A 19,683-nucleotide genomic window follows, 5' to 3' on the forward strand; every position below is an offset into this window, starting at 1 on the left:
CTGATGCCACAGAGCTCAGGGAAGAGGGACACTTGGGGAGGGGGAAGAGGGACACTTGGGGAGGGGGAAGAGGGACACTTGGGGAGGGGGAAGAGGGACACTTGGGGAGGGGGAAGAGGGACACTTGGGGAGGGGGAAGAGGGACACTTGGGGAGGGGGAAGAGGGACACTTGGGGAGGGGGAAGAGCGTGCCCCGAAGTGGCAGGGGACCCCAAGCCCTGCAGCAGAGCAGGGAGAAATCCCCATCGCCTGTCAGCATCAGCACCCCGCTCCGCAGGTGCACGCAGACCGAGCGCCCTCCTTCCAGTGAGCTCACACCGCTGGCTCCTCGTTTCCCCGTGCAACATTAAACAACCGTGTCATCCAGAATTAGCATCCTCCCAGCACACGGGCAGAAAGGTAGCTGTGGCAGACAGCACCCTGGCCCTGCCTACGGCACTTTCCCGAAGAAGGTAAACATTTCATTTCCCTGCTTTGTTTGCATTTTTCGTTGCCCTCTTCCCCTTCTGACCGTTCCGCATCATTTCCAAAAGCGGCTCCGCTGACCGGCCATCCCTGCGGGCACAGGCATACGAGCAGTTTTCTCCCTGCAGCCCCAGAACTTGCATTACCAAGCAGCAGAGAGCTTTCTCCAGGGCCACCACATCTCAATTCAGCTCCTTCCACCTCACACAACCCGAATCATCAGCTGGACAAACCTCCAGAGCTCGCTGCTGGAAATATCTGCCACTTGTGAAGCGGCAGAGCATCCCGACCTCCCAGCACACGCCACGCAAGGAGCCGAGAGCTGGGATCACAGGGATGGCTCAGCCTCTGCCCATCGGCTCTGGAGATGAGTTTGCCTGCAGGGAGAATGTCCCAGCCTGCCTGCGGGACACCAGGCTGTCCTACTCATGGTGCTGAGAACCGCCAGCATCTACCTGCCTCTTGGAAAAAGCATCTCGGGCAGAGACCAACATGCAGTGTCATGTGAGCCCCAAGCACAATTAAGTCTTTTGCACAGCGAACGGGCATCAGGAAGGCTCACCTGTAATGTCCTTAAGTTCTGAGGCTCAACCCCCTGAGCTCCAGGCCTGGAGGGAAGTTTGGACAGTCCCTGCTGTCCCACATGAGCAGGAGATGGCTGGACAATAGACGCCGCATTCTGGACAACCGGAGTCTAGATGGAGAGAAAATGAGAAGTGGCGTCAGCACACAGCGTGTGGAAAGGAAATCCATGCACAGGAGCGACGCAGACCAAGCCTCGCTGACGTTACATCAAGTACTAATACTTCAGAGCCGCAGAGATTTATCTTCTCAGCCGGCCCTGAGGGCAGCACGCTAGGTGGGACGGGATGCGGGTTTGCTACAGCCACGCTTTGGTAAAGAATATCACACAGGGGGGCAAATGTGGAGTAAAGGAAGGTCCGAGAGCAGAGAAATTCTTGGTGTTTGCCCGCTAGCAGGCTGCTCGGAGGCCAAGCGCCTTCCCCTTATCCCACCTCGCCCCCACCTCGCCGCTCAGAGCTTCACCTTCTGCACCACGTTCTCCTTTTGCAGCTGACTTTGCCTCAGTTTCTTCAGCAGCACAAGCCTGGCCTCCTCCAGCCGTAGCTCGTCCCGGAGCTGCTTGATCAGCTGCTGTCGCTCCTCTATGCTTTTACCCTACAAAAAGAGGTGGAAAATCAGAACTCCCAACCGCCGAAACCTGCTGCCGGTGCCTTGGTGGCAAGAGAGCAGGCGGCAGATTTCATACAAGCGAGAGTTTGTACCACAGATAACCAAGGATGCGAGAACCGGCTCGTTATGCCCAGAAGTTCCCACATTGCTCAGAAACCCCCTTAACTCCCAAATTCTTCAGCAAAGCAGACACCCCACCACCCCACGCCCGGCGGCGGAGCGGCTCGGGACAGCACAGAAAGCTCTTACCTTAAACATTTCAAGATTTGCTGCCTTAAGCCTTTCCTCCATGCGAGAGCTGGAACGGGGACTGGATGCCTCATTATCAGAGAGGACGATTATATCTGGTGAAGGGGTTAATCGGCCCCTGTCCTGGTCGCTGCGTAAGAGAAGGGAGGGAAAAAAATCAAATAGTAAAATGGAGAGGGAAAAAAAAAAAAAAAAAAATAATAAAAAATACTGAGCCACAACACCAAGGCATCAGCAGCAAAGGTGGGAGTGGGACAAACCCCTCCCCCTTCCCCACAGATGCGAACCGGAGCCGATGAGCACCAGCCGACTGCCGGCTTTAGCACGGAAGCATCCTCGGCTCGCGGGAGGGGAGAGATTCGTTCCAAACCGTCGTCTTCCCCGGGGTGAAAGGTGGGTTGTTTTAAGCGCAGGGTAAGCAAACACGCGATGCAAAGCCCATCTGCGAGAGGAGCAGGTGGGCGTTCATAACGAGCCGTAGCGTAACTAACCCGTAGCCAGGTGCCGAGAGCAGAGGGCACCGGGATAGGTACCGGGATCTGGGATTGCTCCTGCTTACCCAGGAAGATCACCCTGCTGGAGCTGGGAAGGGGCTGACTCCCCCAGCTTACACAAATGTAAATACTCTAAGCCTATCTCCATACAAACCTATTTTAAAAGGTCACTCCGTAAAGGAAAATCTGAATAAATACCCTGCGTAGAGTCCAAAGATCCAACGGATCCGCGATCTAGAAACTGGTAAACAAAAACAACAACGGCGCATCACTGGGGCTGGGGGGGGGAAATATATTTAAAAAAATAAAGTAAAATCAATGTTATAATCCAGCAGTATCCAAGCACCGCACTGCTCACAGTGGCATCATTCAGAGTAAGGAGACACTAATAAAAGCCCTTTGCTATCACCAATTTAATGTACTGGTGCTTGGAGAGCCTTGGAAAAATGCTAAATAGTCCAATGCGAAGCAGCACGAGCAGTGTGGTTATAAAGGTGCCGGGCACGCTGCCACGGAGGCAGACAGGCTTATCGCTCTCGGACTCACTGGAAGGTCTTTGCTGCGAGGAGATCCACAGATTATCTTATCCGAAACTTGTAGCTTTGAACACCCTGGAAGCCAAATCCCAGCTCCCAGGCTTGGCTGCTCCAAGGGGGCTGGGGTCGGAGAGGATGCTCAGAGCAGGACGATGTCTCCCAGCAGGTTTTGCCTTCGGCAGCTTCGTCTCCCAAATGTTAGAGCCGCTTTCGTGGGCATTTCAAAACGCTGGTGCCGTGTAGCCGCCCCCTTCTCCAGCCGTCGCACATCCACCGCAAACCCCCGTGGCTCAGGGAGTTGGCATTCAGCTGGAGAAATGCCCCCAGCAGTGCGGCTCCAACCCATCCCCCAAAAAACCAACGAAGAAATCAAAGCCGTGAAAGCTCTTGGCTGCCCCCAAAAGCACCGGGATGCAGCTCTGCCGGTATTTGGGGGTGACGAGAGCCCTCAATAACCTCTTTGTGGGCCATCAAACTATGCCTTGAGCGTGCGAACACAGCATCTGCCCATCAACAGATACCCTGTTCTTGCAGATCTCCCTTCGGCACCCCGCAGACGCCGCGTGCAGGATCCAAACCAGGGGTTTTCCAGCTGCTGCTCCCGCTCCCAAGCGGAGGAGGACATTCCCCAGGTCACCGGTGGCAGGAGGACTTCCAGCTGGGGCTGTTTGTGGTCTGTCCCAGCGGTGTGCTCAGCAGAGAACATCCAGAGCATCCTCTCGGGATAAAGCCAGCCCGAGCGCATCAGGCAAACCAACCTGCATCCAAGGAGGTTGATATTTAGCCAGCCAGGAACAAGAGCTGCTTTTGGATGAGTCTTCAACAGCTTTTGAGCGGCCCGGTGCCCTCCCGCCGCATTTTTATCTGGCTTCTGCTGCCAGCCACCCAAGGTGCCTATCTCCAAACTATCAGTGAGGACACGGAACCATCCTCACAACAAAGCGTGTGTCCCGGCTCAGCTCGCAGCCGCCGTTCCCCAAACGGCCTTTCCAATGTCAACAAACACCGCCACGACCAAGCGTTTGGACTGGAGGCTCTCCGCGACGCACAGATCACACCTTAAAAATAAAAACAGCTTCGGCAGAGGGTCCCTTCCCCCACCAGGACCCCGCAGGCACAAAACCCAAGTCCCTTCCTTTGGTGCAAAGCCCCTGGAGGCGCTTGTTTTGAGCAACAGCATCCCAAAGTCTGGGAGCGGAGGGACTGAAGGCAACGGTGCATTGAGCACAGCAGGTTTTCCTGCTCCTCTCGCATCCTCGGCCACATCTCGGGCACACCCAGAGTAACAAAGCATCGGATTTGGGGTCAGGATTTTCCTAAATGCGGGCCGTCGTTACGGCTGATGATGATTCTTTCGCACAAGCATCCAGATAAGTCAGGGCTGTTTCATTTACATTCCGTCGACGGGAAAAAAGCAAAGCCGGCATCAAAACCAGACAGGGGAAAACAAGGGCCATCTGCAAAGAATTGCCGAGTATGTCAGGGTTGTTTTATTTACTTTTGTCAAGGGAAGAGCGTAATTGCAACAAAACTACTGGAAGGAAAGCTACGCCGACGAGGCAGGAGGCAGGCAGAGGTGAGAAGACACGGAGCACGTTCCCAAGCAGACTCCAGCTTAGCGACCTCTGATCGGGTTCGGAAAATTCAACCCCCCCCAGCCTTATTTCTCTTGTGAAGAGATGGGTTTTTGCGCTGATTTCAACACCCATAGCAGAATTTTTTCTACCTCTTTTTAGGGCTTGTTTCTTTTCAATCACCGTTTGCGATGCTGGTGTCCGCACCCGACGCTGGTACCCAGCTGGATTCCCCGCACCTCACGCGAGCACGCAGCCCTCCGCACCGCCTGGCGAAGACGACCTGTGCATTCATTTACCCAGAGCCATGATCATGGAGTATAATGTATAAGAGTGTTACCCGCAGCGTTGCACCCACAGGGCTTCTCGGCAGAGCTGCACTTTTCAGGGGCGCAACACCCAGACGAGGCGCTCTGAGCAGGACATGAGTAAACCCTGGGCAGGTACAAAGGGTGCTGCTCGTACCCGAACACTGCTCTGAGCGCAGATAAAACCCCGTGGGACCCTCTAACACCACCCCTGCCTCACCGCACGCAGGTCTTCAGCTGGCGGGCAGAGGTGTCTGGGCAGGTTTAAGCCACATCTATTGTCAGGAAAGAATAATCCAGGTGGGACCCCCCTCCCCACCTCCAGCACTCCAGGTCTGCTCGCACTTGTGATGCTCTGGAAAGCAGGGTGCGACGGATGAGAATTACTGAAGACTGATGGCGTTAACCTTTCTAATATTTGTTATACTGATGGCATCCAGAAGGAGCCAGAGGTGCCGACATCCCCAGCCTTCAACCCCCCCCGTCCATCACCTGCTCGCCAGCCTCTGCTGGGACAGGAGCCCCCCAAAGGGCAGGCAGAACCCCCTCGCTCTCCAAAAGCCACCACCACCACCACAAAACCCCGGTGCAACGCACCAACAAAGACTAAATCCCAGTTTTGCTGAATCACAGCCCCAGTTCCTCGAGGAACAGGGAGAGTGAGACCAGAGGATGCTGGCAGCGCACAACCCATCACGGAGAGGGATCCCTGCCCTCGGACCTCCCTGCTGAAGGAGCCAAACTTCCCGTCTGGCGACGGGCAAAGATGGAGTCAACCAGCCGGGACACCGGTGGCTACCTCCAGGCCACCCCCTGTTGCCAAAACTCTGCGTAGGAGCCACCACCGCCTCCTCCAAACACGCCTCCACGGTGGCTGCCTGGCTCCTGAGCGAGGTGCAGTCACCCACCTGAAGCACCACGAAAATACAGAATCACCGGGTGGTTTGGGTGGGGAAGGACCCTAAAGACCCCCCAGTGCCCCCCATGCCCTGGGCTGGGACACCTCCCGCTACAGCGGGTGCTCAGAGCCCCGTCCCGCTTGAACTGGAGTGTTCCCAGGGACGGGGCACCCACCACCTCTCCGGGCAGCCCCTGCCGGGGTCCCACCACCCTCGGCGCAACAAATTCCTTCTTCACCCCCAGCCTGAATCTCCCCTTTTCAGTTCAAACCGTCCCCCTCGTCGGGATAAGGTCCCCCCAGAGCCCCCTCCCCTCCGGGCTGAGCCCCCCACCCCAGCCTGGCCGCACAGCAGAGGGGCTCCAGCCCTTGCCTGGGTCCCTGCCCATCCCCAGGACCCCCCAGCTGGATGTGGCCTCACCAGGGCAGAGGGGCACAACCCCCGCCACGTACGCCATCGATGCCGCCCAGGAGGTGGTTGGCTTCCCGGGCTGCCCACGCACGCCGCCAGCTCATGTCTGGCTTTCCATCCACCAAAAAACATCACAAGAAGGTCTCAGCACCTCGCACCTACTTCAAACAGGACACCCCTGTCCTGCTCCTCGGCCCGTCTGTCCAAGCCTGCGCTGGCTCAGCATCCCAATCAAGCCACAAATCAATACTGTTAACGTTTGTTTCCTTCTCGGTCCCAAGAAAGCCGAAGTAAGGGCAGAGGTGGGACGTAGCGGTGCTGTGCAGCCCGCGGGACAGGCTCTCACGTGCAATCCTCTCGCTCCAGCCCCCTTCACGCAGAACCTGCCTGCAGGCGTTGGCTGCGGAAATTGAGCTGCCCAAATTCACCGATGATAAAAAAATCAGGTGTGCGTGCACGGCCCAGGCGGAGAGCGTGAGGAACACTGGAGCTTCTCCTGGAAAACAGACCCAACTCACCGGCTCAGGGAACCGCTTCTCACCAGCAGCCTGGGGCTCAGCGAGAAAAACCAGTTACTACTTCGCCGTAGAGGCGTGAGTAGCCTGGCCAGGGTCAGGTTTGAGCGACTGTCCGTGCCACCTGCATCAGGACTGACCTCCAGCTAAATAAAAAGCTTCTCCTGCCTCTCTGGTAGGTGCCAACAACAGGTCCTGGCCGGAGGGGACACCCTGCTCCTCCGCACACGCCGGCAGGCTCTGCGCTGCCAGCCGCTTGTAATACTGAACGGATGGATGAAGAAACCAAACCCATCTGGTTTGGGGGAGGAATCAGAAGGGCAGCAGAAGCAAAACCAATGCAAGAAGAGCGCTGAACGCCTTCCAGAGACACTCTGCTGGGAGGGCAGGCTCCACTCCTCCGTGTTCAGCCAAAGGGACCTCGCAGACACCAGGAAGACGACCCCCCCTCCCCCCATCCTCCAGGAGCGCAAAATGTCACTTTAATTTCTGACTTGGGCTCTCACATACTGGCAGAGCACGGGCTTAACTACAGGCAAGCTACAGACTCCAGTCGTTCGGCACCTACCTTCTCCTCGCGCTCATATCCACCGGCTCATCATTAATGTTTTCCTTCCCCGGCCTCCCTGCAGTCCTGCCATCCCCATGGGGCCTCAGGCTCCCATTCAGCTTTTCTTCGTAGACTTTCACCCCATCCTGTTTCACCGGGAGCTCGTGGGGCACCTCAATGCCCGAGAGGTCTTTCCTCTTCAGCAGTGCCAGCATCTTCAGGCGCTCCATCGCCTCATGTCCTTCCATTTTCAATCGCTTTGCCAGGACATCATCCCGATCATCCGCTTGGTCCAAGCTCCGTTTCAAGAGGTTCAGGCGCAGAGCATCTTCCGTCATTCTGTCCATCCTGCGGGACAGAGGTGGACAGAAGGACACAATCAGTATCACGGCAAACAGAAAACGGCTGTGGCAGACCCGGCTTAACTCCCCCAGGGCCGGCAGGGACCTCCGAGACCCGCTCCCCCCCCTCGGGGAGCACCGACCTCCCACGCACCGGCATGCGGTGACCTGCCGGCAGCGGTGCTCGCACTTGTAGCCCCGATCCCAAACCGGCCAGGCAGGGAGTTTCCCAAGCAGAAGGAACCACACGCACCTGAAGGCTGAGAGCACCCCCAAACCCTTGAGAACGGGGGGGCACAACCCCCTGTTGGGCACTGAAAGCCCACCGGCTGCGACTCGGCGAGATTTACTAGCAAGGGGAGGTGGAAAACGCTCAAGTCCCCCAGGGATAGGAGGAGGGCGGCTCAGCTCCTTCCCCGGCTAAGTGTGCCCAGCCTCAGCCTTCGTAAGGCTTCGTGCCGCGGACTTCTGGATCTCGAGGGGACCCGAAGCGCGGTTTGAGCCCCCCCGCCCTCAGCACAAACACCACGGCACGCCGAGTTGGGTAGCAAGCTCCCCAAATCCAGAAAATCCCCCTACCATGCAGTTTTCCCTCTTTCCATGCTCACGGGTGAAGCTGCCCTCCGAGTCGGTGAGGAATGCGAGGCACCTTCTCACTCAAAGGATGAAGGCACAGGACCACTCCCACCCCCACTCACTCTCCATCTTCCCCTGCCTCTCCTCCAGGTGCAGAAATGCCCTGCGGCAAACAGATGCAGTAAAAAGAGGAAGGAGCCGCAGAGCCCATCCCAACCCCATCCCTCCGCTCCCAGGCTGATAAGAAACTAGCTACAACACCCCCCACCGCCCCTGAAAAAAAAAAAAAAAGTAGCCAAGGGAGCTCCACCTGAAAACAGAAAACAAAGACAGACCAGCTCGGTGAGGTCTTTACCTACTGACAGGCAGAGCGGGGCTGGTGACGATGACAAACAGTTGGGGATAAGAGAGAATTAACCCGGGGTTTGTCACGGCCGCGGGGACCGCGGTTCGCTCCGCACCAGCGGCTCGCAGGGGCTCGTCCGTGAGGTCTGCACACTGCGAGCTGCGAGGTGAGGCCACGGCGGCCGGATCGCCGGCACCTCAGCTCCTCCACACTGGCTTCAGGTGGAGCTTCCTACACTTGGCTCTGAAGTCGCTCACGGGATAACGCTTCGCCGAGCCAAACTCCTGCCAGGAAAACGTTGTTCTGGCTCAGTTATAAATTCCCTATAATTACACACCTTCCAACGTACAGCTGTCACACAAGTTCAACTACAGCATCAGCGCGGTCCCAAAGGTACGAACCGTGCTAAAGAAACCTCGCTCTTAAAAAAAACGGGGCGCAGGCAGCAAGAAAACAAATACAAATCGGCCAAAAAAAAATTAACAAAAATAGAAAAAATAAAAAAAATCCGACCAAGCCCCTAGCACGGCGCGATCTCAAAGAGGCTGCCATGTCCAGGGCAAGCACCTCCGACTTCTTTCTCCTTGAACTTCTTTTCTACTTGACAGCCTCGTCTCTCGGCAGGAAAATGCACGTCTTCTGCAACCAAATATAGAAAGGCAAGCACGGGCAAGCCGAGGAAGACACATGAAATGCTGCTCTCCACCCCCAGCCCTAAGAAGTGACCCCAGGTTAAATTGAAGCCGTGAGTGGCGGTGGGTTATTTAAGACACCATGGGATAGCGAGAAGCCTCACCGCACCCAGCACCGCGGTCTGGATCCGGCTGCTGGGAAAGCGCCGAGCTCCAATTAACTCAGCCATGAAAGGGCCTCCACGGCTGCTTCCTCCACTTCGTGCTCCGGGGAGATAAAAGCAAGCGAGGAGGAGGAGGGAGAAGCCCAGATACCTGGCAGACAAAGGCTGATGCACAGGGAGGGAGCACTTTCTAACTGGCCGTCGCTTCACCATTGGCTTGAGGACACGTCAAAAAAGCATCCCTAGATCCCCACGGCACAGTCAAGTCATCCTGCAGGTTCTTCCCTGCTGGGAGGCAGCTTCATCCCTACGAAACCAACTCCACATCGATCCATGAACTAAATGTATGGCTTAAAAAAAACCAAAACAAATCCAAATAACACGGGCTGAGAGCAGGGGAGATATGTCTTGGTACCCAAAGCCCTTGTGCCGCTTCACGCACATGGGTATTTCCCATCGTGTGTTCTGACACCAAGACAAATACAGCTGTAAGATCGTTGGCAAGCAGAAAAACAAAACGATAGTAGAGCACACAAAGGAGGTTCAGGCTTCCTGAGGGCACAGTGGTCTTCCTCTGGCCTCCAGGAGGGTGGGGACAGGTACCCGTGTGTGGAAAACCATCGAGCATCGTGATCATCTGCCCACTGAAAAACCAGGAAAGGTCCAACTGCACCTCAAGGTGCGACATCCAGAAAAAAAGCAACGTACCCAAAGGGAGAGTCGCTGGGCTCTGACGAGGCTCCCATCGAGCCATACCCCTTCACCGGCAGCCGTTTGGGCAAGCGAAAGCAGCCCCCCGAAATGGGAGCGGAGTCATGCGTTTCCTTTAAAGACCCTTTAAAGGGCCTTTCCTTTAAAGACCCACGGCCGCCGCTGTCCCTCTGAGCTGCTACAGGGGAAAAGGGGAGAAATCAGGGGCCGGTAAGTGCTGGTTTGGAGCTGTGCTGCCCCTGCAGAGCCGTGAGCAGAAGGCAGCTGGGGAGCCCGGTCTGCAGGCAGACACGCAGGCGACAAGCAGCATGATGGCCACGCTCCGAATCCAGTCGGAGCATGAAAAAAAAACAGCGACGGAAGCACTGGCAGGACCGGTGTGTGGGCAGCAGCCAGGGTCCACCACCACCAAGACCACGAAGCAGGTACAGCAGCGGTACGGAAGGACAACAACCCTTTTGCTCGGCCTCCCGCAAGACAGGTCTCCTTCCATCTCCCCTTCCCCACGGGAAGCCCAGGGACCTACCAATCCCATCGCCGAAGCGGGTTTGTGGGTGCCCCTCTCCCTGCCTCTTGCTCCATCCCAAGAGTGGTACCGCGCCCCCGAGCATCACAGCATCCCTGTCACCTTCCAGCTTTGCCGTCGCCCGCCAGCACGGAGCTGCAGGACCAGCGGTTTGTCCATGGGGAAGTTAAGGAAATGCCGTCTCAGGACGCAGAAGAGGAAGGTACCGGGTAGGGAACGGAGCTCAGGGCCGACAAAACACCGAGGAAACAAGACAGCAGCCTCCAGGACTCAACGGTCCCCAGCCAGCGGGACTGCGGCAGCACCCTTCCGCACATCCCCGTGCTGCAGGGAGGGAGGACCCAGCAAACCATGAATGAAACCCCGGTGCGAGGAGACGCAAGGAGCTGGGATCTGCAGGATTTCCACACGCCCTCCCCCTTACCGTGAGTGGCTTCGGGACTAGAAACAAATCAAAAGCGCTGTTATCAGAAACAGGTACCACAACTATTTAATCCTTTCAAAAGGAGGCTTTCCAGGCTTGGTAAGGAGCACGCACTTTCAGCCAGCTTCAATAAAAACTAAATTAGGCTTCAGATTCTTTATTGAATGGGGCCCTTCAGCGTTAGCACTCAGCTGCGAGGATGGGGGAGGGGAGGGGAGAAACTGCAGCGTTCCTGGGAGCCCTGGGAATTTCCAGGGCACCTCGACGGCTGAACTGGGCAAGCCAGGCGATAGCACTCAGCTTCATCCCAAGAGCAGGAATTCTTCCAACCACGAGCTGTTCAGCGAGTCTGAAGGTCAGCCAGCCACGAACGTCGGTACCAGCCCCGCTCCGTGCCACCGCAACCCGAACCACCAGCAGAGATTAGATATCTCCAGTTTGACTCACGAGCAAGGACTGGCTGTGGAGCATCTCCCTGTCAGCCATCTGGGATTATAAACTAAGCAAGAACAGATTTTTTTTCCCCCCACACCTCTGAATTTTAGCCACTTTTCAGAAGAAACCTGACAGGAACAGGACCACACTACAGGGATGCACAGCGAGCGATGCCGTTCAGCTGCAGCAGCCAACGTGGGTGTGCTCGAGTCACACCTGAAGGACGGGAGGCAACGGGCACGTCGGCACATCCTCACCGACACAGCACAAACCAGACCATCCAGACTCGCCTCCCTCCAGCAAAACGCTCCTGGAGATCTGGCACATCCCAGGAAACAGGCTCTCCCTTCTCTCTCTTCCCTAAGGAACTTTACTTTAAAAATACAATAATAATAATAATGGAAAGAAAATTCTCAAATGGTGGCAAAATCCCGCAGGGGGAAACAAGAGCTACAGAACGTGTTTTGTTTTGGGCTTGATACAGGCTGTAAGCATCTCCAGTTGCAGCTCGGCAGGTGAGCAAGCTTTCCCGACTAAATAAAAAAAGAAAAGCCGGTGTCAGATCAGAGCTGGCATTTCAGGGGCTCCCAGGGAGGAAGTGACAGAGGGGACGCCCTGCTCAGCCCCCCACGACGCAGGGACGTGAGAGATGAAACGCAGCGCCATCAGCAAGACCGGACCGGCCGCTGTCGGAGTGAAAACGCTTTCTAGGAATTGCAGCCCAGCCGGCGGGCAGGCAGCACCCAGCTCCCTTCTCTCCACCGACAGCAATTCCTCCACCAGGCGCCGTCCCTCGGCGCGCAGACCCTCTTCCCAAAGACTCCGGGTCCCCAAATTCAACGCTCAAACCTCCTTCTCTGCCCCAGCACCATCCAGTCCCCCCAGCCCCTCCCAGCTTACAAGCCCCAGTGCTCTCCCCTCCGCAGCCCCTCTGGGTCGAGCCACGCGTTTCCAGCGTCACCGGTTCCCAGGCTCACCTTCATTTTTGGTCCCCGACATCCCCACGGCTGACACCACGGGCACGTTGTTCCACGAGGAAACAAGAGCGTCACAGCCCCGTGCCCATCTGTGCCGATGCCGCCGTCAGCACAGTCGGGAGCAAGGCAGGCAACAGCTCCAGCATCATGCGCTCCTCTGTACGGTCCTTTACCTTTAGGCAGTTTTACTTCTCCAGTGCTCGAAAGACAGGTTTGCCATTCCCAGACAAACAAAGCAGCAGCCCAATTTTCCATTTATATTTGATACAGCACCCACAAGGAAAAAAAAAAGAAAAAACAACAACCCCAACAACAAAAAAACCCAACAACAAAACTGACAAAACTATTTTAAAAGCTGGAAAAAGTGAGTTGGGCTAAAAAAATGAATATTACACTGGAGAAGCAAGTATAGCTGGGGACGGGATATAGCTGGTTCTTAATGCACAGCCTGCACGGAGAAATATCCTCTGAGGTTCACCTGATGAAGGTGGGACCAAGCAACCGAAGCTGATTTCAACTCGAGTTTATTCAGGGAACCCCGAGAGGTTACAACCCCTTCCTCGTCTTTCTTTCAGGGCTCCTCCATGGTGCTAACTCACACTTTCGCCTTCCTCGACTCCTACGCGACCAACCGCGCCCTCCAGCCCCTGTTCCCGGTGGCCTCAGACCCTCCAGAACTAATCAACGGGTTGCAATTAACGGGCGGACGCACAGCAAAGCTGAAAGGCAACGGCAGCTCCTGCAGCATCCTACCTACCCAGCCAGGGCTGGCAGCACCCAGAAGGAAAAGCCTTAGAAAAAAACCCAGCAGCCACCCAGCAAGGCTCCCCCGGAGCCAAGAGGGAGGCTGCGAGCGGAGACACCAGACAAATCCTCCCGTTTCTACCTCTGGATGCGATCCAGCCCGGGAGGTGCAACCTACGCTTCTCTGTTCTCACAGGAGTCCAAGCGAGGAGCCCGAGGTCAAGGCCACGACATGGAGATCACGCCACCACTGCTGGAGGCTGCCTCCGGCTGCCGGGCTGGAGCTTACCGGGCTGGAGCTCGCTGGGCTGGAGCCTGGAGCTCACTGGGCTGGAGCTCGCCGGGCTGGAGCTTACTGGGCCGGAGCCTGGAGCTCACCAGGCTGGAGCTTACTGGGCCGGAGCCTGGAGCTCACCAGGCTGGAGCTTACTGGGCCGGAGCCTGGAGCTCGCCGGGCTGGAGCTTACTGGGCCGGAGCCTGGAGCTCGCCGGGCTGGAGCCTGGAGCTCGCCGGGCTGGAGCTTACTGGGCCGGAGCCTGGAGCTCGCCGGGCTGGAGCCTGGCTCACTGATCTGAAGCTTACTGGGCTGGAGGCTGGAGCTTGCTGGGCTGGAGCTTTCCAGGCTGGAGCTTGCTGGGCTGGAGCTTTCCAGGCTGGAGCTTGCTGGGCTAGAGCCTGCCAGGCTGGAACTTGCTGAGCTGGAGCCTACTGGGCTGGAGCCTGGAGCTCACTGGGCTGGAGCCTGCCAGGCTGGAGCTTGCTGAGCTGGAGCCTACTGGGCTGGAGCCTGGAGCTCACTGGGCTGGAGCCTGCCAGGCTGGAGCTTACTGGGCTAGAGGCTGGAGCCTCCGGGGCTTGAGCTTTCCAGGCTGGAGCTTACTGGGCTGGAGCCTGGAGGTTGCCAGCCACGCTCCAGGCAGCATCAGCCACACCGAGCATGGACAGCCGAGACGGACACGCTGCGATGCTCCATCCCCGGCCAGGCAAGAGCAAAGCCTCCTCTTTGCCTCCACTCCAGACTCTGCACAAAGGATCTCAGATCCACCCACGAGGGATCCCCGAGCCGCCTCCTCTCCCAACTAGTCGAGGCTAAAACTTTTTGCAGCATGACCCTCCTGGCAGCCCTCTGCCTGCCTTCCTGCGAAGCCGTTTATACTGGCCGCCGTCACAAGCGTCCGAGGCAAGACGGGCTCTACACCAGATCTCCTCTGACATTTCTTAAAAGGAAAATCTTCCTCCAGCGACACACAGTCTCCCCAGTTCCACCACGCCCAGTAACAACCAGTTTCCTTAACTCATCCCTGCTCCAGCAGCACAAGGAGTAACTGCGAGCGGAGCCGCTGCACAGGGGCAGCCGACAGCGCTGGAAGAGCTCAGCTGGGATCCCGCTTCCAAGGGAGCACGGAAAGAAAATAAAAGGATAAACCAGACCTGTTGCCTGCTCTGCTCCTTGCCAAGCCGCTTGTCTTCCGCGGAGGAGAAGGGCGAGGATGTGCTGCGCACCACGGGCTGGCAGTGCCGAGCGAAGGGATGTGCTCCACGTGCCAATCGCGCATTTTCTGTTCTTGTTCTTCACCATCCAGGGAAGAAGTCACCTTTATAACCCTACCTGGACCTGCTGCTCAACACCACGCAGCCCCAGGGCAACGCAGCCAGCCCACAGCCACCGAGGAGCCAGTGCCGACCCAGCAGGTCCCTCTTGGAGGACAAAGCACCCATCTTTCAGCCCTTGGCTGGTTCAGGATGCTCGCAGCGCTCCCCAGCTCACAGCAGCTCCATCCAGCCCGCTGGGACGCTCAACGCTCATCGTGAGGGTGAGCCCGGTGGCGAGGAAGCGGCTCGGGGTAGTTCATCTCCAGAGATGATCCTGGCTGGAAAGCCAGGCTGCTCGCGACGGCGTAGCACTGACCCCACTCCACCTTAAGCATGGAGCACGTCACAGTCAGGCGCTGAAAATTTTGCGGGAGCGACGGCGTGTGCATCTCCTGCACGCACGTTTACGGATGAGCCTTCAGGAGAGGAAAATCCTCCCCGCTGACAAGCGGGTCGCTAGGAGGAAGGAGGAGGGCCGTAGGAAAAGCAAGCTGGTCACGCTCAGAGGAGGAACGGGATCGCACAGCCCTTTGCAAACGTTACCGGCAGAGTTTGGGTGCGGAGAAGCGGAGGGGCACAAGTCGGCACCATCCAAGGATGGAACGCAGGCAGGCGGGCACCTGCAGCAACCCAGGAGACCAGACGCATCCTAAACCCTTTGAGAAGGGCTGTTTTCTAGAAAAGATTAATTTCTACTCTTCCCAAGCGCAGCGTGATTCCATCCACATGGACGGACCACTAGAGTTGAACGACGCTCCAACAGACGAGGACGCTTTTTCTCCCAGCCTGATCGGGAAGGAGAGACGTACAGCGATATCTCCACGGCGGACTACGTGACGTGGTCCAGGAGGGCAGAGCATCCCCCGCATCCCACGTGGGCAAGAGCAGCGTCCAGGCGCCATCATCAACTAGAAGGATGCCATCCTCCAGCCACCAATAAATCCCAACGGAGTATTTTTTATTCTTCCAAGCAAGCAGACCCCAAGCACCCAGGGAAGCCGGTGGTCGCAGAGCTGCCCTCCCACCGCCCGAGCGGCAGACCCCGCCTCCGTCGACAGCTCGGCGTTGCTTCCAGCTTCCCACCAGATGCTGGGAATAAGTCCTGCTGGGAGGAGGGATTCCAAAACGATGCAGGTACCCCCCCCCCCCCCCCCCCAAAGTTAAACCCGAGGGGAAGCAGCACCTTCACACGCAGCTCAGAAACAGCGGGGGGTGCGTTAGTGCAAAGAAGGCGAAGGGGTTGGATTCCCAGAGCAAACACGTTGATAACGCACGGGATCGCACGGAAGAGACTCGGCAGCTCAGGCACCTGCAGCAGCACCCAAACCCCAACGCCCCCACGTTACCCGCGACGCTCGCGGGGACCCAACGCCCGAGTGGTGCCGGGGAGAGCGACGGTGCTCCAAGCAGCTCTGCCATCTTGGTCCCTCCAAACACCGCGAACCACGCCGCTATTTATATATTAAAAACTCAAGTCGGTGGAATAAAAGCTGCTTCAAGCCCTGCCCGTCGCAGCTCGGGAGCGGGACCGGCATTTACCCGCGCAGAGGAGACGAGGTCCGACTTACCTGAAGGTGCTCCAAAAGCCGTGTGGGCACCCCCGAGCGGCACAATCCCCCCCGCACGCTTCAAAAGACGCCGTAGCCCACCGGCGACCCGCAGCGTCCACCCCGTTGGGCTCCTTGTCCGGAGCCCTGCCGGTACAGTGGGATGCAACACCACGTCTAGGGGCTGCCCCGAGCCCGGCACATGCACCGCTCCGACGCCTTCGCTTCCATCTAGGCTGAACACAAACCGACGTTCGACGTCGTAAAATGCATTTCGACACGGCACACACAAAATGGCTGGCTCCCAAGACGAGCATTTCCATACAATACTATAAAAAGGATAATAACCTAAAAAGGTAATTATGACTTAACGGCTCGGCGGTCCGAAGAGAGATCGGCAAGAACGCTGATGCAAAAAAAAAAAAAAAAAAAAAAAAAAAAAAAGGGGGGGGGGGGGGAGGGGGGGGAATGAAAAAAAAAACCAACCCAACCCAACCACCCGCTCTCGAATAAAAACGTGCCGCTCTTTGAATCCTGATGCTACAGATTGTAAGTTGTCAAGAAATCCTACGCCGGGCTCGGATGATTGTGCGAGCCGCGAAGAGAAATACTACGCTACAGCCCCGTGGAGGAATTTTGATGCAGGTAAGAAGGAAAAATACGTAGGGTCCTTATCGTGGCGATTTTTATCGAGAGCAGAACATGCAGGAGGCTTTAAAGAAACACACAGCCCTAACTCCAGCCTTAACAAAGAGAAAAGAGCTGACAGCCTTTAAAAAAAAAATCCACCGAGCGTAAAAAAAAAAAAAAAAAAAAAAAAAAAAGGGAGAGCCATTCATAAATCGGGGGGTTAAGCCAGGTTTCTCCCTGCTGTGCAGATGCACGGGGAGGGGAAGAAGGATGAAAATAAGACAAAGAAAATATTTTAGAAGACAAACCGTCAGGCTAGTTTTCGACAGGATCGGGGAGCTGTCTCTCGGTTGCAGCAGACTGTAAATTCTTACAGTCGTTTCGGCGCAAACTCATTAAACAGTTCGGCTGTTTCCCATCCCCAGCCCCGAGCGGTGGGAGACACCGGGGTGTGTGTCGTGTCCCCCCCCCCCCGGCTTCCTTCGCCTCCCCCCAGCAAAGCAGAGCCCCATCCACCGAGCCAATTAATAAACCATCAGCCAAAATATTTGTCTGCGAATTCTAAAAAGCGCCGGCGGTCGGTACAGCCACCTCGCAACTTCCCGGTCGACTCCGTCTCACTGGATAAAATACCCGTGGCTGGGGGGGGGCAGGGCTGGGGGGACACAACCCGGACCCCCCCCACCCCCACCCCAGACCCCCAGTCCGGCTCAGAGCAGCCCCGGGTGGAGTTTTGCAGAGAACGAACCGAGTGGTGAGGAGCAAAAGTGCTGCTGTCCCCTCCCCTCCTAAGTTTGCATTTTTAACAAAGTTAATTTATTAGGAGGTAATCAGGGCTGCCACAACCATTACACCTTACCCCGTAAAATCATTTTTAGCCTGTGGCAGATGGGGAGGAGGAAAAAAAAAAATAAATTTAAAAAAGCCGCTTTCTGCCCCTGAATAGGAAGGGGGGGAGGGGAATATATATATATATATACAAAAAATACTCGTCCTGCTTTATGGGGAATTTGGCTGCGATGGCACGATTTGGGGAAAGCGCTGCCCACCCTCAACGAACCGGTCAGTTAATTAAAAAAATAATAGTAATGAAGGGAGGGGGGGAAAGGGGAGCGTTCGCCTCTGTCCTCCTCCACCTCTCCTCCCCATCCGTCAGGCTGAGCATGACGCAGGCTTCCTTATATAATGCGCCGCGATTTCCTCGACTGCGGGCCCTGCCTTTGTGCGCGCCGCACGCTCCTGCGCGCTGGCCGCCGGCCACGCGCGCCCGTCAGCTGGCGGCCACCGCGGGGCCGGGGCCGGGAGCGGAAAAAAAAAAAAAAAAAAAAAAATTAAAAAAAAATCAAATAATAAAATGGAAGGGGAAGGGGGGTGGTGCTGTTACAGCAAAGCATGAGCGCTAGAGACAAAAGAAAAAAAATTTATTATTATTATTTTTTTAATACCTGAGATCGGCCTTGCAGCAGTAGAACGGGGAGGGTCGGATTTAGGAATTCCGGCAGAATAGCGATGGTTGGAGCCTGGAGAGAGGTGGGTTGGTGGTTGTTTTTTTTTTTTTGGGGGGGGGGGGGAAGGGAACCACTCCAACAGCAAATACAAGCAACAGTGCTAGTTTTCTCCTTAAAATATTCTGTAAAGACATTACATTTAGCTGCCAAACTCATGGTTAAAAAAAAAAATAAATAAAAAAAGAGAAAAAGCAGATCCGATAATCCATAAAGAGCCTTTTGTCTGTTAAAAAAAAAAAATTTTTTTTAAAAAAAAAAAAAAAAAAAAAGGACAGTCTAAAGAATACTTACAGGTACAATATTCCTGCTGCCTCCTCTAGTTGTCAAGAAAATTAGGGAGAAAGGAAGGGGGGACGGGAGAGCCAGGGAGCGGGGACGGCGGAGCGGGAAGGGGGGAGAGGAGGGCGAGGAAGAGCCAAGGTTTTTTTACGAGGAGCCCTCTCGGAAGAGCATGGGCGGCCCCGCGTGCCATCCCCCTCCAGGGACCTGCAGAAACCCTGTCTCAAAACGGGCACTTCCCTGCCAATCATGCGCTGTACTGTTATATTAAACAAAAGAAAAGGGGGATGCTTACTTTTACCCATGATGCCTCGCGGGGCAGGGAAAAAGAGAGGAAAAAAAAAAAAAAAAGAAGAAAAAAAAAAAAAAACCAGTTGCAGCCGGTTTGTAACCTCAGGACATGGAATTATCTCTTAAATTATTTTTTTTTTTTTTTTTAAAGTGGGTTGTGGTATAAGAGTCAGTTGGCTGCCGCCCCCTCCCACCGCCACCCCCCCGCCCCCCCCCAGCCGCCAGCAGCCCCTGGCCCCCCGCCAAACTTTGTCTTCATTCATGAGAGCTCCTTTCCTCTGATGGTATTTTAACCGTTTCGCTCCCGAAAGCAACGCTCGGGGGTCCCTCGACGCTCCGCATGCCCAAGCCGGCACGCACAGGGCCATAGCGTGTACGCCCCGCCGTAGGGGAAAGGCGTCGAAGCATCCTCTCCATCCCCTCGCGGCAACGCCAAGGGATGCGGGCGAAGGTCCACGAGGGTGGACCGCATCCCTGCTGGTGGGATGAGCATCTCCCACCCCTGGTTGGCAGAGCCTGGAGCGGAGCAGCCACCAACACCTGGGTTCAAACACCTGGATGGTTTCAAAACCGCCACCAGTGGCTTTGGCATCACCTTCCCTCCTCCGGCAGGGATCTGGCAGGATTCTGGCTGGCGGCGGGGACGCCGCGGCACGAAGGCAAGGGCGCCCTGAAGCCCAGGGCTGGAAGCAAGCGGGTGAAGATGAAACACAGCGGTAACGACAACAAGTTTGAGGCTTCATTAAAGGAATTAACGTGCCTT

The 19,683-nt window shown here is 56.3% G+C and overlaps 1 protein-coding gene across 3 annotated transcripts in view; it reads right to left on the bottom strand.

Moving 5' to 3' along the window:
- The window catches only part of GATAD2B (GATA zinc finger domain containing 2B), a 40,121-nt gene that overhangs the window by 6,605 nt on the left and 13,833 nt on the right, over positions 1–19,683 (bottom strand). The window contains exons 2-6 of one of the 3 annotated variants that reach the window (XM_055696961.1): positions 8,116–8,275; positions 7,214–7,543; positions 1,909–2,038; positions 1,513–1,644; positions 1,028–1,159 (exon numbers count right to left, since the gene is read on the bottom strand). In XM_055696961.1, coding sequence (XP_055552936.1) covers positions 1,028–1,159; positions 1,513–1,644; positions 1,909–2,038; positions 7,214–7,543; positions 8,116–8,138 — 747 coding nt within the window. In that variant the 5' untranslated portion in view covers positions 8,139–8,275. Of the gene's footprint in view, positions 1–1,027; positions 1,160–1,512; positions 1,645–1,908; positions 2,039–7,213; positions 7,544–8,115; positions 8,276–18,641; positions 18,866–19,683 lie in introns of those variants that run through there. The other 2 variants (XM_055696962.1, XM_055696963.1) reach the window with 2 other exon arrangements.

The sequence above is a fragment of the Falco cherrug genome, chromosome 19 (assembly GCF_023634085.1).
Source record: "Falco cherrug isolate bFalChe1 chromosome 19, bFalChe1.pri, whole genome shotgun sequence".
Classification (NCBI taxonomy): domain Eukaryota; kingdom Metazoa; phylum Chordata; class Aves; order Falconiformes; family Falconidae; genus Falco; species Falco cherrug.